Source organism: Hippopotamus amphibius, chromosome 15 (assembly GCF_030028045.1).
Source record: "Hippopotamus amphibius kiboko isolate mHipAmp2 chromosome 15, mHipAmp2.hap2, whole genome shotgun sequence".
NCBI lineage: Eukaryota > Metazoa > Chordata > Mammalia > Artiodactyla > Hippopotamidae > Hippopotamus > Hippopotamus amphibius.
Window position 1 is genome coordinate 56,363,929 of NC_080200.1, and position 23,837 is coordinate 56,387,765.

The 23,837-nt window shown below is 45.0% G+C and overlaps 1 protein-coding gene across 2 annotated transcripts in view; it reads left to right on the forward strand.

Moving 5' to 3' along the window:
* Positions 1–23,837, forward strand: part of MYO10 (myosin X) — a 215,868-nt gene that overhangs the window by 175,137 nt on the left and 16,894 nt on the right. For both annotated transcript variants that reach the window (XM_057708750.1, XM_057708749.1), the window contains exons 20-28: positions 2,689–2,813; positions 2,906–3,020; positions 9,740–9,846; positions 10,663–10,872; positions 11,223–11,268; positions 12,053–12,910; positions 13,796–13,919; positions 17,275–17,518; positions 21,637–21,732. In XM_057708750.1, the coding sequence (XP_057564733.1) occupies positions 2,689–2,813; positions 2,906–3,020; positions 9,740–9,846; positions 10,663–10,872; positions 11,223–11,268; positions 12,053–12,910; positions 13,796–13,919; positions 17,275–17,518; positions 21,637–21,732 (1,925 nt within the window). The remainder of the gene's footprint in view (positions 1–2,688; positions 2,814–2,905; positions 3,021–9,739; positions 9,847–10,662; positions 10,873–11,222; positions 11,269–12,052; positions 12,911–13,795; positions 13,920–17,274; positions 17,519–21,636; positions 21,733–23,837) is intronic.

Here is a 23,837-nt window from a genome sequence, read left to right on the forward strand (position 1 = left end):
CTACTCTGGTGAGGGGTGTTGATTTAAGACGAAAAAGAATCCAGCCCCTACTTTTTTGCTCCACTCCCCCCAGGCAGGAGTCACGAAACCTTGGCACGTAGTAGGTGTTTAATCATTTAATATTCAGTAATGGATCAAGACCAGACTCCTGGAACTATCATTGCTCCAGTTTCTGTCTGTTACTTCCCAAATCCCCCCCTTGCTGTCGGCCATCAAAACTCCACGGTTAGGGCACTGCAGGCAGTCTTTGGAGGGGGGGTCCTTCCTCCAGTTCTGGATAACAAGTTACCCGGGCAGGCTGGAGGGCATGAGGGACGTTCTGAAAGGCCACATGCCTTTTGAGTTGTGACTTGTCCACCCTCCAGCTGTGTCATCCTTGAACATTAAATTCACCAGAAAGAAAAGGAAGTTAAAACAAAAAAGAGGCCCACCGATGGACATGCAGGTCTACTCCCCTCGTGAGTGCCCCGTGGGTTGCCCGGGGCAAAAATCTGCCACTAGATCCCCCTCCTCCCGGTTACATTTCTGGGAAGGGGCAGAAACACAGTCACAATGGGAGCCTGGAAAGAGTGGCCACTCCTGGTGGCTCCCTCCCCTCCGCCCTCCCCTCCCCGGGCTCTATGAAATCCTACAACCACACCACACTAATTAGCCCGAGAATGGAAGGGGTTGTCATGGCGACCGAGCACTTTTTAAAGCACAGGAATGGTGTTCATTATTGTTCAGTGTCTTTAGCGGTGGCGAAAAGGTCAGTGTGGCAGTTGTTTTCCATATGAATTTTGGCCTGAGAGCCAAACTGAAGGTGGAATGTTGCTCGAAGGGACTGAAAGATGGTGAGTGTGGCTGGCTTTTTGGATGGGGTGTCCCTTGAGTAATATTTTTCAGACTGTTTTAACAACTAGTGCCAAACTGAAGAATTGTATAGACTTTGTTAAGCAGAGATTAGAAGAAAAGGAGCAAGGAAAAACAGTATGAGGCAAGAATGGTGAAAGTTTGAGAGAGAGTTAGAGAGATGTTTTTGATTTATTTAAAAAGTCTTTGAGCATCAAATGGTTAAATATGAAATCCGTAGATTTCTCTGACTGTGAATTAACAAAGTTAATGAAGTCTGATGCCTAATTCAGGGTTTGTTGGATATTAGCTCTCTCCTGGCAGTTGTGGATCGCTACTGTTCAGATTATCTTCCCAAATAAATCTAACAGATGCATTTTAACCACATACCCTCAGGATAGTCGCCTCTTTCCGTTTTTTAATCCAAAGGTAGGGCAGAGGAGGAACCAAGGCTGATTTTTTCATGCTTTTATTTTATGCTTTCTCGTCTAAGGTTATTTGAAATCATTAAGACTAGAAACCAGTGAGCCACAGTTCTTTGGATATTTGCCCTAATTTATCGGCTAAATTTGGGTAGAATACTGCTGAGTAGAGACAATCTGACCACAGTGTGTGCAGGAGAAATTAAATCCGAGTCATCCTGCTGGATGTGATGGCAGCCTTTCCATCAAACGCTGCATGGGAGATGTGCAGAGCATTCTTCAGATGTATTTTTTGCTAGTTTGGAAAGCGTACAGAATACCATGGCGTTCAGCCTGATTTTGTGTTAATGACTGGCTGTGTTTTTAAGGCTCACAAATTTAAGCCACTTTCCGTCTTCGCACTTTTTAACAATGTACTTGTGTCCTGTGGTACTGGTTTGCAGTCATTTGTGTAAGATAACAAAATACGAGTTAATGAAAGGAAATGGGGGTGTTTGGATGAAAAAACAAATCACTGCCCCAAAAGCTGTGAGTGGGAAATGGCCTATTTTTGGGCTTTACCCTGAAAGACCATTGTCCTATCAACAGTGGCAGTTTGTTTGGCAGATGAACAGAATACAGTGCAGAATGTTAAGTCTTGGTTTGATTTCCTCTGTCTTTCATTTGTATGTTCTGGGATTATTTAGTGATCATAGTATGGAGCTCAATAAATGAGGTATTTGCCTAAAAATTGACAAAATTGCACTTTTTTCATTTTTGTCTCTTTTCTCCACTTGCAAGCTCTCCTTTTCCTCCTCAGCACTTAACCCCTCCCCCCAGCCCTCACTGAGTCACTTCACTGCATTCTTCAGCTAAAAAATGCGTGTAAATTGAATTTAAAAAAATAAAGTGATATTTGTATGACAGTTTAGGTTCTTTGAAAAACATAGCATTAAAAAACAAAGCGTTTTTGATATTTGTAAAATAATCAAAAATTTGAACCTGGATATTAATATCAAGGAATTATTGGTATCTTTTAAGATATGATAGTAGTGTTATGGTTCTATTTAAAAGTGATACTGATACATTTATGAATGATAGGGTGTGCTATCTGGGACTTGCTTCAAAAAATACCCAAGGGCAAGGAATCAGTGGGCTAAGGATGGGGCAGGATTGACACAGGTGCTGGCTGTTGCCGCTAGGCTGTGGGTACGTGTGGTGGGGTTTGTTTTCTTTTTTTTCACCCCCACTGTACCACGCAGCTTGTGGGATCTTAGTTCCCCGACCAGGGATTGAACCCAGGCTGTCAGCAATGAAAGCTTGGAGTCTTAACCACTGGAGTGCCAGGGAATTCCCCGTTTTCTGTTCTGTATGTTTGTGTAGGTTCAAAAATGTATGTGTGTAAAACCGTGGGGATCTTGTTAACCTCATCTTCTCACCTCTTGGCATGTTTTAGATGCCCGACCAATTTGACCAGGCAGTCGTGGTCAACCAGCTGCGGTACTCGGGGATGCTGGAGACGGTCCGGATCCGGAAAGCTGGGTATGCCGTCCGGAGACCCTTCCAGGACTTTTACAAAAGGCAAGACGGAGCTGCAGAGACCCTCTTTCTTTTCAGAGGGATTGGGGAAAGGATCGTAGCACAAGGTGATGCTGGCCATTCTTCTGTTCCAGGTATAAGGTGCTGACGAGGAACGTGGCTCTGCCCGAGGACGTCAGGGGCAAGTGCACGGCCCTGCTGCAGCTCTACGACGCCTCCAACAGCGAGTGGCAGCTGGGGAAGACGAAGGTAACATTTCGAAGAAAGAATGACCGTCCCATCAACCCCCTGAGAGGTGTTTGAGTTCAGTGTTCTGTGATGACTGCTAACTAGTTGTTTTTCCAACGTTGGGAAGATACTCCTGGTATCATGCCGGCCATACTCTTTATCCTCCTGACTTAAATCTTTTATTTGAAGTCCTTGACTTTCGAGGGACTCTGTTCTTGGGGACATGTTGAAGCATCAGGTTCTAAGCATGTGTGTTTTCATTCAGTCAGTCAGCTGATGTTGGCTGCTGGACAACTCAGTGCCAAGGAAAAACTGGGCAGCCTAGGTGTCTGAGAAGTGAGACCCCAGACCCTTCTAACTTTGCATTATTACAGTAGAATGCTGAATGTTCCCCCTGCACCACGGGAGCAGTCGTGTAGGAGGCCAGCAAGTACTCCGAAATCCTGTAGGTTGCCCAAAGTCCAGTCCGGAAAGCCAAGTTGAAATCCATTTTTTAAACATGCCGTTGTGACTAAGGCCTTTACGCCTTCACAGAGTGATGAGCAGTCTGGCCTCAAAAGCAAAAATTAGCCATAAAATTGGCAGTATGACCTCTTCACCTGGTATCAGGAACATCCAGAACCCTCATTTGGGGCTCCACTCTCATTCCCCCACCCACCTCCAGGGTCTTATCACACAGGAGAGAGAGAAATGCAGGCAGCTGGAGGTTGGCCTTTTGAGTGTGTGATTGTCTTCAAAAGTAAGAGGTTTTCTTCATGCATCATCTCCTAAGCCTATAAGTAGCAATTCAGCATCAGAGAAGTATTGTAAAGTTTTTGTTTAGATTGTGTTTTTAACCTGAAAGTTTCTTTGTTTAAAAAAAAAGAAAGGGACTTCCCTGGTGATGCAGTGAATGAGATACCACGCTCCCAATGCAGGGGGCCTGGATTTGATCCCTGGTCAGGGAACTAGATCCCACATGCATGCTGCAACTGAGAGTGTGCACGCCGCAACTAAGGAGCCCAAGAACTGCAATTAAGACCTGGTGCGACCACATAAATAATGATTAAAAAAAAAAAGAAAGAAAGAAAAAAGAGGGATGGACACATATCTTGCACTATGACTGTGAAGACATAGAGCTGCTTTGAAAAAATACCATAGGCAGTGTGGCTTAAACACATGTTTATTTCACACAGTTCTGGAGGCTGGAATTTTGAGATCAGAGTGCCAGTGTGGTCGGGTTCTAGTGAAGGTCTCCTTCCTGGTTTACGGACAGCTGCCTTCTTACTGTGTCCTGACATGGTGGAGAGGAAGTTCTGGTCTCTCCTCTTATTAAGGGCACTAATCCCATCATGGGGCCCCACCCTCCTAAACTCATCTAGATGTAATTACTTCCTAAAGGCCCCCCTTTCAGATACCCTCACGTTGAGGGGTGGGGCTGCAGCATAAGAAAAGAGGGTACGGGGAGGCCAACATTCAGTCCCTAACATTGACGTGAGATCAGTGACCAGTGTTTAGGCATCACCTGGAGGCCACTTAACAAAGGAAAACGTATGTTGGACATACTCTTCTGCTCTTGAAGGATTTGAACTGGCCAGGGATTTTAAGATACAGACATCTAGGCCAGAGGCACATGAAAAGATGTTCCACATTGCTAATTATTAGAGAAACGCAAATCAAAACTACAATGAGGTCTCACCTCACACCAGTCAGAATGGCCATCATCAAAAAATCCACAAACAAAAAATGCTGGAGCAGGTGTGGAGAGAAGGGAACCCTCCTACACTATTGGTGGGAATGTAAATTGGTACAATCACTATGGAGAACAGTGTGGAGATTCCTTAAAAAACTAAAAATGGCGCTACCATATGACCCTGCAATCCCACTCCTGGGCACGTATCCAGAGAAGAGCATGGTCCGAAAGGATACATGCACCCCAGGGTTCATTGCAGCACTGTTTACAATAGTCAAGCAACCTAAATGTCCATCGATAGAGGAATGGATCAAGAAGATTACATAGTATACAATGGAATATTACTCAGCCATAAAAAAGAATGAAATAATGCCATTTGCAACAACATGGATGAACCTAGAGATTGTCATCCTGAGTGAAGTAAGTCAGACAGAGAAAGAAAAATATTGTGGATAGTCCTTATATGCAGAGTCTAAAAAGGAATGATACAAATGAACTTATTTACAAAGCAGAAGCAGACTCACAGACTTAGAGAAGGAACTTATGGTTACCAGGGGAGAGAGAGGAGGAGAAGGAATAGTCAGGGAGTTTGGGATCGACATGTACACACTACTGTATTTAAAATAGATAACCAACAAGGACCTACTGTATAGCACAGGGACTCTGCTCAATGTTATGTGGCAGCCTGGATGGGAGGGGAGTCGGGGGGCGGAGAATGGATACATGCATCCGTGTGGCTGAGTACCTTTGCTGTGCACCTGAAACTATCACAACATCATTAATCGGCTACACTACAATATAAAATTAAAAGTTAAAAAAAAAAAAGATGCAAACATCTAATAGGGTAGAGATGGCATGCAGAAGTATTGTTAGTTATCTATTGCTGTGTAGTAAGCAACTGTAAACCTGACAGCTTTAACAACACACATCAGTTATCTCGTGGTATCTATGGGTCAGGGGTCCAGGCACAGCTTAGCTGGTCCTCTGTCAGGGTCTCAGGGCTGCGTTCCCTTCTGGAGTTTGGGGTCCTCTTCCAAGCTCACGTGGCTCCAAAATCCAGTCCTTTGCAGTTGTGGGACTGAAGTCTCTATTTTCCTGCTGGCTGCCTCCTGGGGCCACTCTCAGCTCCTAGAGGTCCCCCCAGAATTTCTTATCACATGCCCCCCCCCCCCCCAGGCCCTCCTACTTCTTCAAGGCCAGCGGGAGTATATTCACAGGAGTGATATCCCATCATCTTTGTCATGTTCTAGAAGAAAGTCACAGGTTCCACCCACACTAGTAGGATTAAACAAGGGCATAACTCGTTGGGGGCCACCTTGAGGTGTGTCCTCTCCGGTTTATAAGGCTGTCTACCTGGAATTCTCCCTGCTCCTTATTTGGCCAATTCATCCTTCAGGTCTCTGCTTAGATGCAAACATTGATGGGAATCCTTTCTGGCATTCTTCATTGCATGCTGCACCAAAACTCACCCCTAAACTGGGCTAAGCCCCCTCCTCTGTCATCAGTGTCCACCCCATTATAACACTTAACATGCTGCCGTGCTGTCTTGGCATTGCCTGGTGACTTGTTTGCAGTCACCCAGCAGAGAATGTAGAGTTGATTGTTCATTCTTCTACACAGTGCACATAGTAGGAGCTCAGTCTTCTACATGGTACACGTAGGAGCTCAATGTCTGTTAAGTGCTAAGAAAAAACTAGGGATGGCACAAGATTGTTGTATGTTGAGTCACTCAAGGAACTTTCTAAAAAAGTTGGTTCAAGTGGTGCTCTTGGCAGTATAATATGGTCTGCTCCGATTTTTTTAATTAAAAGGGTATTGCATTCTCTGTAGAGTGATATCCTCCTCCTATCTCACTGCCTTACACAGTGGAGTAACATCGAAGATTGTTAGGACTCACCCAACCAATACCACTCTCTTTTCGGAGCTCAAGAACCAATCTAACTTCGTTTACAATTTGCATTATGGAAATCAGGCCCCAACAAGGCTTGGAACTGGGTGTAGCACAGGGATACGGAGACATAAAGACATGGGCATTGCCCCCAGTTTACTAAGTTGCTGGGAGCTAAGTCATCCCATATAACGGATAAATTATACTGTGTGATCTCTTGAAGGAATAAGGACACAACTCCAGGAGAGAGCTCACTGTGAATTGACATGATCAGAGAAGTATTCAAGAAAGGGAAATCTTTAAAGAAGAGTTAAATTTTAATCGGTGACACATTGGAAGTAGAAGTAGGATGGAAGCTTATCGTTTCACGTAACTATTAGGAAGTAAACGTAAACATATGAGAGTATTTGAATTGTATCCTCTAAATAGCTTTGACCTTGACCAACATTTGACTTAATTATACAGTTAATTATGCTCTAGCCGTGTTTCAGTCAATGTTGCCGCCAGAGGTTTTTGCATTTAAAACCTTGAACCTCTAATGAACACCTAGATCTTCTGGGAAAGAAGTTTCTGTCGACTCTTACAAAACGGAGGGAAATGCGGACAGTGTTGTGGTCAGCAAATTAAACATGGTTCCAGGTCTCAATGTACTGGCTTAAAACACATCTGGTCTTCGGAAGGACTCGTATCTGCTGGGGAAACCTCCCTAAAGAAGCGAGGAGGCCTGTCCGAGCCTCTGGAGCAGTCCGGGCGGGAGACCCTGCTGTATTTCCTTTTCCTGGTTTTGACGTTTCCTTCTGCCTTGTGACTTTTCTGGTCCCTGGACTGTGTCACCAGACCTTATTTCTTCTGTGGCAGTAAAGCCTACAAGAGGTATTCTAAAAAGACATTTTCCTAGAATAATCCATAGGGTCTTGAGCTGTCTAAGAAAAGGGTAAAAAAAGCCACAAGAAAATACTCGTGTTGGATATTGAGTCAGGGTTAGCGGAGCAGCCCCCTGAGTGGGCACTGCCCTCTCCTAAGCTGCTCGATGATGCCCGACGAGCCGGCACCTCCACTCACAGCAGCTGGGAGCCTGCTGATTGGACCTTGGCCGCATCCTGGGAACGTGGCGACGCGGCAGTGGACCCCCGTGGGCTGGGAAAACTGGCATCGCTTTCCGTATGTCGCTTCATAAATTCAGGGTGGGTGTTCTTAAGGAAGCCAAGTCAGGTCTCTAAAGCATTTTATTCCGTTTGCCCTTCGGGTTGTGGAAAGAGAATCTAGATGAAGGTGTGGAAGTCAATCTCATAGGCAGAGCAGAGAGCTCTCTTTGATGAGCATGAAAACTAAAGCAGGTATTTCTCTGCTTCTGATTCCAACCAATACAGCCTTCTGGTAAGGTGTGAGATGCTTTTTTCTTCATAAAGCTTCCTGTTTGTTTATCTGATAAGTACATGGCTCTTTCGAATTGATGCTTTTGTTTTATTACGTCATTGCCACTCTTGGTCAAGATTTGACTTCGTTACTTTTTCTTTTCAACACTATCCAGAGCAAAAGCATTAGACTAAGATCCTTAATATCAAAAAATTATCTCAAAGAGAAGTTTAAATATTTGAAGTCCAGTCTTGATGAAAACTGCTTCTGACCCATGGTTTTGGTAGAGATTCATATTTCTGAAAACTTATATGAAAAGCAGGGTATGAAATGCTTTTCTGGGAGAATTATTTGTGGGACAGTTTTACAAATGCTCAGGAACCCATAGCAGGAGTAGGTAAGGTTTCTGTGAGTCACATGATGGTAGGATTCTTTATTTGCTTTTTTGCCCAGATGTCTTGGAAGAACCAGAGCAGAGAGTCTGGAAAAATATGCCATCAAGAGGACAGAATGCATCACCGTAGGCCAGAGTGACTCACAGGAGCAGAAACTGAGAAATCACAAGTGAGGGGGTGTGTCATTTACACCCCCCCCCCCCACACACACACACACGGGTACCTCCAGCTGACCGTTAATAGAAAAGCACAAAAATATTTGTGTTTTTTTAGGGGATAATTCAAAACGTCTTACGCATCACATTGGAAATTACAAAATCAAAAGCTACCATGATTGAGGGAGAGTCTCAGTATTTTCATACGTTTTCAACTATCAGGAATTCCGATACAGATGGCAATTGTCAGACACCCCTTAGGCTTATGTAAATGGTAAGCCTAGGACTGAGGTGCCCACGGGCAGAAACAGGCCAGCAAATAGCTACAATCTCTTTAGTCCTGATTCTGCGGATAGTTTTCTTGTGATGGCTGAACCAAGACAAATGATTCAGTTCTAATTTCAAACAGTTTCTAGAATTACATTCTTAAATGTCAGTTTTTTAATGTGTATTATTTTTGAGGCCAAGATGCTTTTATTGTTATCACTTGACAGGCATGAAGGGAGAGTTTCCATGCGATGCCAGAGAAACATTTCACAAATTCCCCTCTCTTTCTTTTTTTTTCTCCTCCTCCTCCTTTCTTTTCTTTTCTTTTCTTTTTTTTTTTTTTCCTTTTTCTTTTTTTAGTGTAGAAAGTCTCTTTATATCTCTTGTTACCTAGACTTAATGTAGTACTGGTCCATGAACTGTTTGTCCTGGCCCACAATGAGATAAGTGTTTATAAACTTTGATGGCAATTTCACCGTCATCTTACGCCCGTTGAACTAATAACTGAAAAAACTGGGTTTTATTTTATATATCTTTAGTTTTTTCTTTCCAGTACATATATTTTTTAAGATTTTTTTTTTTTGATATGGACAATTTTAAAGCCTTTATTGAATCTGTTACAATATTGCTTCTGTTTTATGTTTTGGTTTTTTGGCCACAAGGCATATGGGATCTTAGCTCCCCAAACAGGGATCGAACATGCACCCCCTGCATTGGAAGGCAAAGTCTTAGCCACTGGACCACCAGGGAAGTCCTCATTCCAGTAATATGTTATTTACTATATTTTACAAAGGTCTTAGTCTGTGACAGATGGAGAGTTTAAAAAAAAAAAAAGATCCTTTCCCCACCAGGAATTTGAGATTACCTGTGCTGGACAGCATGGCTGTGTTGGGAGCGAATCAGAGAGAGAAAAAAGCCTTACCCCTCAAAGATGTCTCTGACTCAGAGATGCCCTCCCTGTACGAGCTACATTCTGTGGTTCTGACATGTCGATCCCTCCTGAGCAGGTCTTCCTTCGCGAGTCCTTGGAGCAGAAACTGGAGAAGCGTCGGGAGGAGGAGGTGACACGGGCGGCCATGGTGATCCGGGCCCACTTCTTAGGCTACTTGGCTCGGTAAGAAGTGCGCACAGGGGAGGGGGTGTCACCAGATGGGGTGGCCCTGGCCATTTGCTTTCTTTAAAATAGACCTGGATGGGTTCAGGTCAGGATCAGGCTAAGGAGGGTCCCAGGGCAGTGCTCCTAACCAGTGATGCCAGTGAGCTTGAGCTGGGCAGGAAGTGGGAAAAGGGGCTCCTGATGTGTCCGAGCAGTGCCCTCAGGGGACTGAGCGAGATATTTAAATGTTTCCCTAGTTCCTCTGGGGTCATATACTGAAGCTACAGGCAGCTCGCCTGTTGACTTCGGTGTTGTCCCATTGGGTCCACAGCGGCCCCTCTCCAGGGTTTGCCGAATGAGGCAGGTTCTTTCCCTGTGCATCTGAGTTCTGTCCACCTGTGTGGACCAGCAGGCCACCCGAACCCCTGCTCATCACAGTACGTTACATTTTCTCAAGTTCAAAGTCGTCCTGCTGTGGCAAATCCTTTTCTTTTTCCCTCATAAGAGCAGGAGGATATATCACATCTCTTGGTTCTGTTTACAACCCCACTTCCTGCCAGGACTTTTCAAAGTCAGTATGAGGAGTGATGTGGTTATTTAGCCAACGTGATGATAGGGTCTTGCTTGAGTTTCGTTTGTTGTTATTCTTTTGTTTTTCTTCTGTTTTGTTTTGGCCACAAGGGCCTCCTCGTTGGCTCCCTGTAATGAGTGAATCCGCCCAAAATGAGGCCCTGCTCTCTTGTCCTGTAACACTAATGTAAACTCACAGGAAGAGCTCGAAGCCTCATTACCTCCACAGTTATTCTGTTGTGCTGTTTTTGTTCTCACTTTCAGAAAGCAATACAGGAAGGTCCTTTATTGTGTAGTGATAATACAGAAGAATTACAGAGCATTCCTTCTGAGGAGGAGATTTTTGCACCTGAAAAAAGCAGCCGTGGTTTTCCAGAAGCAACTCCGAGGTCAGATTGCCCGGAGAGTTTACAGACAGCTGCTGGTGGAGAAACGGGCGGAGGAAGAAAAGAGGAAACGGGAGGAGGAGGAGAGGTATGGGACCTTTCTCAATTGCATGGAACAGACAGGAGGGCGCTTTCGGAGTTTTTTTGCTCCATATCTAGCTTCGCAGCAGGAATTCTCAGGGGATGCTACAGAACCTGCTGTTTGAAACAGTAACTCTTGGTGGCTCAGATAAAATTCCTTAGCAGTGTTGAAGACCTAGTTTTGTGTATATTTTTACTCATGCAAAGAATAAGTATATTGCCAGAGGAAGAGACCCCATTCATCCTCCACGCCTTTAAAGTCGTCTTTAGCAAAGCTTTTGTTAAAAAGTTTGCTCTCTGAAAAGTGGTTCTCATATTTTTTCTTTTCACTGTCTTTTTTTTCTTGACTGTTTTTAGAGAAAGAGAGAGAGAACGAAGAGAAGCTGAGCTCCGCGCCCAACAGGTGAAGAGTGCCATGACAACGTGGCATCTTATCTGTTACCTTCCCACTTCAAACACTTTGCCCGAAGGATGTGAAACTAAAATAACGATATAGGGAAGAGGCTTCAAAGCTAAAATAAAGATACACGAAGAAGAATGTTAGAAGAGATGTTTATGCTGCAATTTCTAACCCATTACAGTTGGGTAAAAATGTGTGAATGTCCAAGAGTTTAGCGTGAATCATGACAGCGTGATAGTTCTAAACTGGTATAACCACTGTATTAATTTGCTCAGGCTGGTGTTACGTAAGTACCACAGCCTGGAGGACGGGGAGTAAACAACAGAAATTGATTATCTCACAATTCTGGAGGCTAGAAGTCCAGGATCAGAAGTCCAAGATCGAGGTGTCGGCAGGGTTGGGGTCTTCTGAAGCATCCCTCCATAGCTGGCAGTTTCCTGCTGTGTCCTCACGTGGTCTTGCACGTGTGTGCGTGCTTCCCCGGTGTCCCTGTGTGTGTGTGTGTGTGTGTGTGTGTGTGTGTGTGTATTGCCTGATCCCCTCTTCTTTAAGGACACCCGTCAGTTGGGTAAGAGCCCTACCTCACTAACTTAATCACCTCTTTAAAGGCCCTGTCTCCAAATCCAGACGTATTCGCAGGGCACTGGGGGTTGAGGCTTCACATAGTGATCTGGGGGAGGAAAGGATGGAGTTCAGCCCACAGTAAGCACATCTCATCACAAAGGAGGCACGGGGCTTGCACTCTCTGTAGCGTCACTTCCTGACCTCTTCCTTCCTCTGGGTCCAGGAGGAAGCAGCGAGGAAGCAGTGGGAACGGGAAGCTTTGCAGCAGAGTCAGCGGGAGGCCGAGCTGACCCGGGAGCTGGAGAAGCAGAGGGAGAACAAGCAGGTGGAAGAGATCCTGCGCCTGGAGAAGGAAATCGAGGACCTGCAGCGCATGAAGGAGCGGCAGGAGCTGTCCTTGACCGAGGCCTCCCTGCAGAAGCTGCAGCAGCTGCGGGACGAGGAGCTGCGGCGGCTGGAGGACGAAGCCTGCCGCGCCGCCCAGGAGTTCCTGGAGTCCCTCAACTTCGACGAGATCGACGAGTGCGTCCGCAACATCGAGCGCTCGCTGTCGGTGGGGAGCGGGGCGGCGGGCGAGCTAGCCGAGGGCGCGTGCGGGGACAAGCCCAGCTTCAACTTCAGCCAGCCCTACCCGGAGGAGGAGGTGGACGAGGGCTTCGAGGCCGACGACGATGCGTTCAAGGACTCGCCCAACCCCAGCGAGCACGGCCACTCGGACCAGCGCACCAGCGGCATCCGCACCAGCGACGAATCCTCGGAGGAGGACCCCTACATGAACGACACCGTGGTGCCCACCAGCCCCAGCGCCGACAGCACCGTGCTGCTCGCCCCCTCGGAGCACGACTCCTCTGCCGGGGAGCCCACCTACTGCACGCCCCAGACCCCGGGGGGCCTGCCCTCCCCGGACGCCGACTATGACTACGACCAGGATGACTACGAGGATGGGGCCATCACCTCCGGCAGCAGCGTGACCTTCTCCAACTCCTACAGCAGCCAGTGGTCCCCAGACTACCGGTGTTCCGTGGGCACCTACAACAGCTCGGGGGCCTACCGGTTCAGCTCCGAGGGGGCCCAGTCCTCGGTGAGTACCCGCTGTCCTCCTGGGGCCCTGGCTCACCCACATTGGGGTGGGAGCTGGTCTGTCATCCACACCCCTGTTGCAGCATCCCTTGAATGAAGACAGCCCCCGTAGAACGGGCCAGGATTTCAAAGTCAGGCTCCTAGGGCTGGTCTTCAACCTCTTTCTCCTGCCAAAAGCAGTCGAATTAGTAAATGGAACTTAGTGCCTGTTGGAGGCTGAACACAAAACCCAGAACTGCATTTTGCCCAAAGCCTAAGAAAACTGGCATGTTCAGTGGAGACTTTGGCTGTGTCTGTCCTGGCTTCGCAGCAGGTTGGGAAATGAGACCCGCCCTAAACTGGAAGGAGACTTGCCGGGGGCACTAAAGAGAAATTTCCAGACAGTAGCTTCATGGGCCCACTGCAGGACGTTGTGTATTGTTCTGGTTGTAAGGGAGGAACCTTTGCGGGCTTAAACGTCTCTTTCCAGCTTCTGGATTTATTTATAGTTTACTTTTATTTCTTCCCGTTGACCATGCGTTAAATACTCCCTTGTCTTTCTAAGGCTTGAAGATCTTTTTAGCACAGTAACTTAAAGAGAATTTAACTCTTGGGTGGTTTGATTAAAATTGTACACTTAAACAGCAGTGTTGTACTTTAGACTACATAGGCTTGGGATTGAAGTATGTCTCGTGTGTTACGTATCAAGTCAACTGACCATCTGACACCAAAAGTCAGTATTTTGTAATTCTGAGTTCTTTTGCTGACCACACTCCAATGCATTGTGACGAAGCAGCTTTTTTGTCCGTTTATATTTTTTCAGTGTTATCTGTGCTGGGCATTTCCGTTGCTTGTTTTCTGTCCCTTTTGCTCACTGTTGGCTCTGTCTGTCTCTCTCCTGGTCCAGTTTGAAGACAGTGAAGAGGACTTCGACTCTCGGTTTGACACGGATGATGAACTTTCGTACCGGCGGGACTCTGTGTACAGCTGTGTCACACTGCCTTACTTCCACAGCTTCCTGTACATGAAAGGTACGACCCTTAGCCGCCCTGGGGCCTGGGTTAGGGGGTGAAGTGATGGGGAACTGAGGCTGTTGGAGGAGGGGCTGGGAAAGTCGCCCCACATACCCCTTACCTGGTATTAGGTGGACGGAGGGGACGCCAGGGTGGTGTGACGGGGGTGACCCGGTCAGACCATGCAGCATTAGGACGAAGGGTCTGCGACCGCTGGCACCGTTTTCAGTCCTCTCTCTCTCTGTTGCCTCAGGTCTCATATCTATGCTCTTTTCCTTCCTTCCTTCCTTCCTACATCTTTTCCTCTCTCTTTTCTCACACGCACATACAAACACACATGTATATTGCTGCTGGGGCTGGTGCCACCCATTACAATGATCAAGCTTCACTTTTGCCTCCCACAGGAGTGCTAGAGACCCTTATACATGGGAAAGTAGAAGTCTGAGAGAGAGTCACCCCTGGCTGAAAGTGCCTGCGACACCCGTTGTCTGTCCCTTGCTCGTGATGAGAATTTTAATTGCATTTTTTCATTGCTGTTAAACTTCGAATGTACTATACTGGGGACCTTGAAGCATCCTCCCTCTGGAAAAGTACTTAATCAGGACCTTATACTCATGCCTTATTTGTGTTCTCGACCTTGACTTCCAAATCAGTGACGATCATGAGAACCCATAAGCATCACCCGTTTTGGGTGCGAGTTTTAGGTGGGTCGGCAAAAGAGGGGATTGTCTGGCTTCTCGCACAGCCCTCGACTAGATGAGGGGAGAGGGGCCAAATCTTGCACGTGGGGCGGAGGTAACAAGACCCATCGTCCCCAGATCGTTCAAGTTTTTTATGTTTTCTCCGACCCTTTTCTTCCCTTTCTTTTCTGCTGCCATCTTTCTTTCTTCCCTTTTCCTTTTCTTCTTCCCCCGTTAAGATCTTTTTATTCTGTGTTCCCTTTCCCTGTTTCTTCTGTTCTTTGCCTTTGCTTCTCTCTTCTGTTGGCGTATTTATCTTTTCTCATACTCTCTTTTGTCCTCCTTAATGCTTTTTTCTCTTCTTCATCTGTATCTTTTCCTTTTCATTTGTTTTTTTCCCTCCATCTTCAGCATCTAACTGCTAACATCAGTCATGAGCTTTTCGAAGTTCTGCTGTTCTCAGACTCAGATCCCCAAGGTGCTCATGGAAACCCCTCCAGGTTTATCTTAGGGGAGATCTTCCTATTGGCCAGAGTCACTGGTTGATGGAAATTCTTGTAGGAGGGTTGGAACAAAAAAGATTGAGAGATTCTAACTGAATAATCAAGTGTCCATTGGATGAAGGAAAAAATGTAATCAGAAATCAGAACCTAACAGCCCAGTAAAGTATCTAACCGTAGCATTTTAAGATTTTTTGTATGCATTTCTCAGTGTAAATAAATATAAGCTTTTTATTATTCATATATTTTCCTCTCCCCCTAATTAATCTAGTTCCCTAAGTTAGCTTAAAAATTCCCTGTAAATCACTCTTATTTATAATATATGGCGTTCATTTATTATGTAATTGTCTGATTAAAACAAATAAGATTAAGAAAAAATAAAGATACATTCAAACCATTAAAATCCCAAGAGTAAAGCATTAAAAGCTCAAGAAGGTAAAGCAAGTGAGTTTTTGGCAAACTCATCTCTTAATAAAACAAATGATTGTGTAACTGCATCACCACTTAATCTTTGATACATTATCATTTAATGTTTAATAAAGCCTGAAAGTTGTGACCAAAAGTTTCAAAGAAGCCATGATAAGGAAAATCTAACGGCCAGATTATATTTTGTGAGCATAAATGAATTTGCACCAGCCTAATAGCCTGCTAAAGGCGTTTACAGTCAGGAAACTAAGAGCATTGATCACAGTCTCTAGATGAACTATGAAAGGAGCCCCCGGAATGGGGGAGGCAGGGCTGGGAGGAAGTCCCATCAATAACATAAGAGCAGCAGAGTGACTGGTGCTGATGACTATTGTAAGCTGTGTCTTTGGAACAGCTGTGAATAACCTTTATCCTACAAAGACGATAAGATGATAGGATAACTTTGTACTACAGTTTCCTCTTGGCTTGTTTTGAGAAACCTGGATTAAAGCCACAAATCAAGAAGGAAAAAAAAAAAAGCAGTTTACTTCTGGTAGTCCCTGGCGAGTTTGCTGTTTGTTAGGAAACAGCTCTGGCGCTTGGCGTGATCACAAAGGCTTCTCAGCTAGGTGAGCAGGAAGTGCTGTAGATAGGAGAAAAGGCAGCAGTGTGTACAAGCCAGCGAAGCAAGTGCGCTTTGCACTGCAAACACAGACCAGTGTTGTCTTTGCTTCTTCCTTTCCACTGTGAGGTTGAGATCTGTAATCATTGGAGCAACCATTGAAAAAATTAATCTTAGAAGGTCTGTTTTCAACTTATTTCGCATCTGTAAAAGGAAAGCATTTTCTTTATACTCACTTTTAGTATCCACGTTTAAATGTTCTTCATTTTTATTATCGGCCGATGAAAAAAATAACTTGTGAACACTTGATAATTATTGCAGTAGATGCAGTGTTTGTTCTTCAGTGGGTTCATTAAAACAGATTTTTGAATGATAGTGGTAACATATTACTCTTTGAGGGTCCTTGGGTCATCTAGAGTACAAAAATAAAATTATCCTGCTAGAAGAACATTAGAAATATTTTTATGTTGTAAAAGATAACCTCTGTATATCTTTGTCTGATTTCTCTCAACCAAAAAAAGTCTTCCACTAAATAAATTACAGCTAAATTCTCATATTTAAGGTCCTGTTACCGTTTGGTTTGGAGTCTTTGCTTCATATGCTAAATTTTATACCTTATACACATAGAAACCATTTTCAGATGGTGATGCTTTTCTCTTCCTACATTGCTTAGGGTTTATTGCTAAACTCTGGAATCACTGATAAATTTTGTTCCTCACGTTGACTAAACAAGGAAGGAATGTGTCAACTTTGACACATTTTGAACTAATTTCCCTGCCCTGGAGTGTTGGAACAGAAGCATGATACGTACATATGGAAATGGTCTCCCCCTACTCCCATCCATGGTCTTGCCTCAACACAGGCTTAGAAATCAGTCCCTGGCTGGTCTTGCTGTTAAGCTCCTCACCAGGATTTCTCAGCTAAGTGAGTAGGAGCTGCTTTGGAGAAAAGGAAGGGTTCTTGTGTAATCCATCCAAGGCAGTGTGATACCTGCCCAGTGCCCCCTAAACACGACCCAGCAGTGTGATCTTCCATCGTCGGGGGTGTCTGAGGACAGGTCATTTGGTGCAAAGTTAAGGATGGGCTGAACCTTAAGACCTACTGATCTTATGATCCAATTTGACGGATTTCCTTAAACCCCTCCCTACCCAACCCTGGGGAGACAGGTGGCCTCATGAACACGTGGAAACGCCGCTGGTGTGTCCTTAAGGATGAGACCTTCCTGTGGTTCCGCTCCAAGCAGGAGGCCCTCAAGCAAGGCTGGCTGCACAAGAAGGGCGGCGGCTCCTCCACGCTGTCCAGGAGAAACTGGAAGAAGCGCTGGTTCGTCCTCCGCCAGGCCAAGCTGATGTACTTCGAGAACGACAGTGAGGAGAAGCTCAAGGGCACCGTGGAAGTCCGAACGGCCAAGTATGTTGATGAGCCCTGGCCAGGGCTGCTGACCGGGGCTTGAGGCTGCTTTATCAATAAGTCCCTGCCTACAGGCTGTCTGGGGCAAGTTCTTGGAAGCAGGGGGGTTGCAGGAGGCGCCCACTGAGTCCTCCTCATCCCTTTCAGTGCGTTGAATTATTAGGAAATCAGGGAAATAAGATGTCATCTGCAAAAATTCACTTTTTGTGAATTTTCAGACATTCAGCTCTAGGTTGTAAGATGCTAGTTGGACATATAACTAGCCTGTTGGAAGTGTCATTGGGACAGACAGCCAGTCTGGAGGTGTGTGGAATGAATCATTTGTCTTCCACCTTTCTTGCGTATACTAGCCTCTTCATATCCAACAGTGAGAGCAGCAGAGCTGGTGTTTGAATCTAGCACACCCCCTTTCTCTGCCACCTTTTTTTTTAAGATCATCCAAAGATTTATTTGTGGTATATATTTTTCATTAAGATACATCCTTTTAGGGATATATGGTTAAAGTAGTCATTTTAAAGTAATTTGACATAGTTATCTAGTATGTTTATGCTAATAATTTCTTATATGTTTAGGTTCATTTATCTTACCCTTTTTTATTGTTAAAATTTATAAAAAGAACGTTGGTCTTAGAGAGCCATATTATACCAAAATGGTGAACTGTTGGTAAATTGAAACTCCCACCTACAGCCTTTGGTTTCTCCCAGATATATATAGAGGGATAAATACAGAGATACTTAGAGATGTAAATAGAGATCTATACTCAGATCTGTTTATCCATATCTACATCTATCTGTCTGCCTACCTGTATATCTTATTCACATGAAAACTCTATTATTTTTTTTCTTTTCTTTTCTTTTTTTTTTTTTTTTTTTTGGCCACGCCACTCAGCTTGCAGGATCTTAGGTCCCTGACCAGGGATCAAACCCAGGCCCACAGCAGTGAAAGCGCTGAGTCCTAACCACTGGACCTCCAGGGAATTCCCTTCTGCCACCTTCTTATAGAACCAAAGCACTGAACCATTGAGGGCCTATTGTATTTGTTAAGAATTAAGTAGGGTTTTCACAAAATGTTGGGAATTGAGGGACAGCTGGTTTTCTTGGGTAATTAGATACTAAGCATGAAATTGGTTTTGGTGTAGCCACACTCCACTCAAACTGAGCAACCATACGTGTTTAGAAAACGGGTGAAAATAAGCTTTGAGAGACCAAATTAACTCCTGAAGTTGTAGACCTGAAAACGACATATGGTTCCTGCTCAACCAGCATCAGAAACTTTAGAAAATGATTCATTGAAAAGCAGAAAGTTTAATCAAGGGAGGAAAGTCTTCTATGTATTTAATTTGTTTTGTTTTGTTTTTTAATCTTTATTGGAGTATAATTGCTTCACGGTATTGTGTCAATTTCTGCTGTACACCAAGGTGAATCAGCCAACTGTATACATATATCCCCTCCCTCTTGAACCTCCCTCCCAGCCTCCCTATTCCACCCCTTGAGATCTTCACAAGGCATCAAGCTGGTCTCCCTGTGCTCCGTAGTAGCTTCCCACTAGCTATCTGTTTTACATTTGGTAGCGTGTATATGTCAATGCTACTCTCTCACTACGTCCCAGCTTCCCCTGCCCCCAGTGTCCTCAAGTGCGTCCTCTACATCTGCATCTCTGTTCCTACCTTGCCACCAGAAAACTACTAGAACTAATCAGTGAATTTGCAAAAGTTGCACGACACTATGTATTTACCTTTAAGGACAAATGGTGAAGTGCAGACAGAAGAGTTTTGGGCTTTTCCAGGCTGCCCCTTTGAGGTTCCTCAGGAGCCCGTGCTCCATCGTGAGATGAATTTGTGGGAATTTGAGTCCGAGTCCTACAAGTTTTTGCAGCACAGCACAGCACAGCACAAGCACAGCTGTGTGCCTCCGCGGTCTGCGCTCGGCCCTGCATACCGTGATGGTCCGCTCTTCACCTCGTAGGAGGCGGGCCGCAGATGCCAGGAGGCTGAGAGAGAGAATCGTGGTGGTGAATTTCACCCCTGGAGATGTGATGAATGTTCCTTTTGCTACTCACTCCATAGCAAATAAATGCTTAATAAAGCCTTATTCTCCAGGTGTTCCCTAAAAATTGTAGAGGTAAGGAAGTGTTAGCTCCTCTTCAGCTGTTGGTCACATTCTGTAGGGAAAAGGCAGTGAGTTATTAAGGTTTCACCATTGTAAGATTTTTTTTTTCATTTTGTATTGTGAATTTTATTATGGAAAAAATTATATGTATTTTATTATAGAAAATTTCAATCGTAGACAAACGTAGGTAGGAGACTAGAATGAAATTCATGTGCTCATTTCCCATCTTTCAGTGGCTACCCCACCTGGCCAGTGGTGTTTCATTCGTGACCGCACCCTGCACTGCCCCCCTACAAATTACTATTTTTTTTTTTTGCCATGGTGTGTGGCTTGCAGGATCTTCATTCCCTGACCAGGGATTGAACCCTAGCCCACAGTGGTGAAAGCAACAGATCTTACTCACTGGACCACCAGGGAATTCCCCAAACTACATGTTTTAAAGCAAGTCCTGATGTCATATAATTTCATTTATAAATATGTAGTATATGCTTAAAGATTAAAGCCTTTTTAAATATAGAATCACAATATCATTATCATATTTAAAAAGGAACATGAACTCTTTCTATCATCCAGACTCTGGTCATTGTTCAGATTTCCCCAGTTGTCTTATAAGTGGAGGTGACAGTGTTCTTGTTGGTTTGTTTTGGTTTCTTCAAATCAGAAATAAGGTTCATAATTTTAAAGTTCATAATTTAAGGTTGACAGATTTAAGGGCTCTCTTAAATCCCTTTCCATTCATACACCGTCTCTCTCCATCTTTTCTTTCCCTCACCTTCTGTTATTGAAGATGCTGCCTTATTTATCCTGTATCTTCCAGACTTTGTTTATCGAGGCCCTGACAGTATCATGACTCTTCCATCTCCAGGGAGGCTTTTTATAAATGGAAGTCCCCAGGCTCCACCTTAGAAAGCCCCGCCTGGGTTTTCTGAATGTTTCCCAGGATTCTGGCGGACCGCTGTGGTTCAGAACCACGGCACCCCCTCGTCTTACACACAAGATAGCTGAGTTCCCAGGAAGCAAAGTGGCTGGTCCAGGATGATGGGGTCTGGCCAGCTTTGCCCTGGGGATGATCGCCCTGTTCCAGAGGCTGCAGTGCCGGGCACCTGGCTGATGGCCCCTCCCCCACGTCGAGGTTGCCTCTCTCCGTCCACTGCCAGGAGGCATCACAGACTCCTCTGTGAATTCTGATCTTCTGGGTTATCTCACCTCAGTGATGCTAGCTGAAAGGTCATCCAGTCTTTATTTTTTCTAACCAGACTACTTAATATTGTAGTTGTAAAATAAATATTTAACCGTGAACGGTTGTGCTCCTTCAGCTGTTAAAGCAAGCTGGCTGTATTCCCAACACCCTTCTTCACCGAATATACCACCTCTGGTCCCGTCCTAACAGCTGCTTGTGTTTTACCCTGATCTTAACCTGGTCCACTGAGCTTAAACCTCCAGTGTTGTTTAGAGAGTGTTAGGATGCGATCAAGATGGAATTGAGACCTAGAAACACACAAGTTCTGCTTTTCATCCCAAAGCCCCTCATGGAGATCACGTGCCCATATCAGAGTAGGCCAGAGGGGTCAGCTGCGGCCTTAAACCTTGATGGAAAGCTGCGATGAACGAGGGAAAGAGCTCAGGTCACATTGGCTTGTGGGGTCCTTCCTTTGTAGAGCAGTCGGGGAGCCAAGGGAAGATGCAGGCAGAGTGGGGGCTGCTGCTCTAGGACCTGAGCTGGGTGGGCCTTGGGTGGGCCAGTGGAAGAAGAGAGACCCCTCCCTAGAGAAGTCAAGAATCCCCCACCCCCACCCCCAATCCACACACACAACCCAGCAGAGACCCCCTTTCTGGAGAGAGAGAAGCCTGCCTCCCCCTAGAGGCCACAAGGGTCTTCATCATGTCTAAAAGCAAAAAAATCAAGGCTGAAGTGTTGGTATCTGATTTTTCAGTTACTGTGAAATTTCTTGCCCCTTATGAAGCATTCTGTGTTCCTGACTTGTGTTTGGTGCTTGTATTTCTTCGCAGGGAGATCATAGATAACACCAGCAAAGAGAATGGGATTGACATCATCATGGCTGATAGGACCTTCCACCTGATCGCTGAATCCCCAGAAGATGCCAGGTGAGGCGCTACTGCATCCTCGCTCCTGTGCAGGCTTGGGCATCACGCAGATCACTGTTTGTTGAGCCTACCGGCCCTGAACAGATTTGAGTTGATTTTCTAGTTGGGTATTTCTGTTTTAGGATAGCTGAAGAACTGAGAGTCAGAACAGATGGATGTACTTGTCTCCTGGGGACTCGTTCACTGGGCGGTGCGTCCAATACAGCACACACACACAGATTTCTAGCTTCTCGTGTCCACTGGACAGACCCCTGGTTATTTCCACACAGGCTTTTATTGTCACCAGCAGCGTATGTAAACTGTGCCGCTACACACAGCTGAAAGCCACCCTCTGGAAGCTTCTGAGCTTTGAAAGGGAGCAGCTTCTGTTTGCTTGAGGGTTGAAAAAGCAGGAACATTCACCACTGGCTATTTAAATAAATGCTAGGACTATGGCATTGGGAGGGTGCTTAAGGCATCGGTAGTGAAGAATTCCACTGGCTGGAAGACATTGTTAACACTTAAGGAACTTACTGTATTTCAGGAAGTTTTCAAACTGCTTCACATATATTAACTCATTTAATTCTTACAACAGCCCTACAGTATTATCACTGTTACCCAGTTATACAGAGTAGGAGGCTGAGGTGCAGAGAAAAGGTAGCACAAGCTGTAAAGTAATGCAAGTTTAGTTCTATTGAACGGAAGCAGAAAGCTGCTTAAGGTGCTTAGATTTTTGACTGAGCTGGGAGGACAGTGGTGTCCCTCCTTGGCTGGGGCAAGTTGTCTGACTTTTCTGGACCTTGGTTTCCATCGTAGTGCTGAGATGTGACATAAAATGAAGAAGCACCAGTGTTTGTTCCTCAGCGTGACACATGGCAGGGTCACACAGTGGAGTCTGTCTCATCTGTTCTGCTGCATTGTGGGTGTGTAGGGTCATGCTGTAGGTGCCTTTCATCCACTCTGAGCAGCACCAGAAAATACCTTCTGATTTATGAGGGTGACATCCTTTGGCCTGTGTGCTTCACTTTGCAGCTCAGAAATCACTAGAATCTTCTAGTGAGTTCTCGGGGCCTTTACGACTGACCCCTTGCCCTTTGCATGTTTCTGTGTTGATATAACACCATGGTAGCAGCATGAAGGGCAAAGAAAATAATTCTTCCCATGGGAACAAACTAAAACCCCGCTTGGAGTCCATAAATTATGACACAAGCTGGAAAAACAAGCAGACCTGGAATTAGAGCTCCATCATTCCGTCTGGGCTCCTGGAGACCACGTGTGGTTTCTTGTGGTCTAGGGATTGCCCGCAGCTTTTCAGCTGAATTGTAGGCCCAGCTGGCCTGTCTGTTTTGTGCCATAATGAACCTGCTAAATTTAACATGTGGAATATTTTCGCCAAGGACTCTTTGCCCTGACCGGTGGAACACATGTTTTATAATTCCTTTTGCAGATTCTGAGTTGTACTTGCTTTAGGGGGAGAGATTTGTGGATCTGAGGGGGTCACTGCACACATGGAAAGCACAGCAAGTTTTATTTGAGTGTGTGTCTGATCCCATGTGGCCCACATTTTGAATGTATGTGTTGTTCCGGGTTTGATGTGGGGTGTTTTTGACTTTATAAAGCAATGACTGAAGTCCTGCCTTTGGGTTAACCAGAACTGATGAACAAATTCATATTAAAATGTTTCCGTTGGTCTCCCTTAGAGTCTGTGTATGCTGAGTATTTTCAAGCTCTCGGTTACATCTTTCTCCTTCAGGACTCCAAGGAGATAGATTTTAGTGTTTTGCTATAACTAACTTACCTTTAAATATAGGTGTTAATTTTGTACTTAAATATCCCATTGTATACCAAGTACTTTCTCCTCTTAGTTATCGGAGTGTGTATGTGTCTACAGGAGAAGGATATCCTAGCATCTCTCTCACATTTGGTACCTCTCACTTGTAGTTGCTTAATAAATGTTGAATGGATGGATGGATGGATGGATGAACCGACAGACGGATGGGTATTCATGGTCATTTTCCTCGAGCATGTATTATGTTTCTAGTTACATCTTGACTTGTTCTGCTTAACTTTTCTGGAATTGACATGTTTTCCTTTATTATCTGAATCTGATGAGGCTGGAAGTGCAA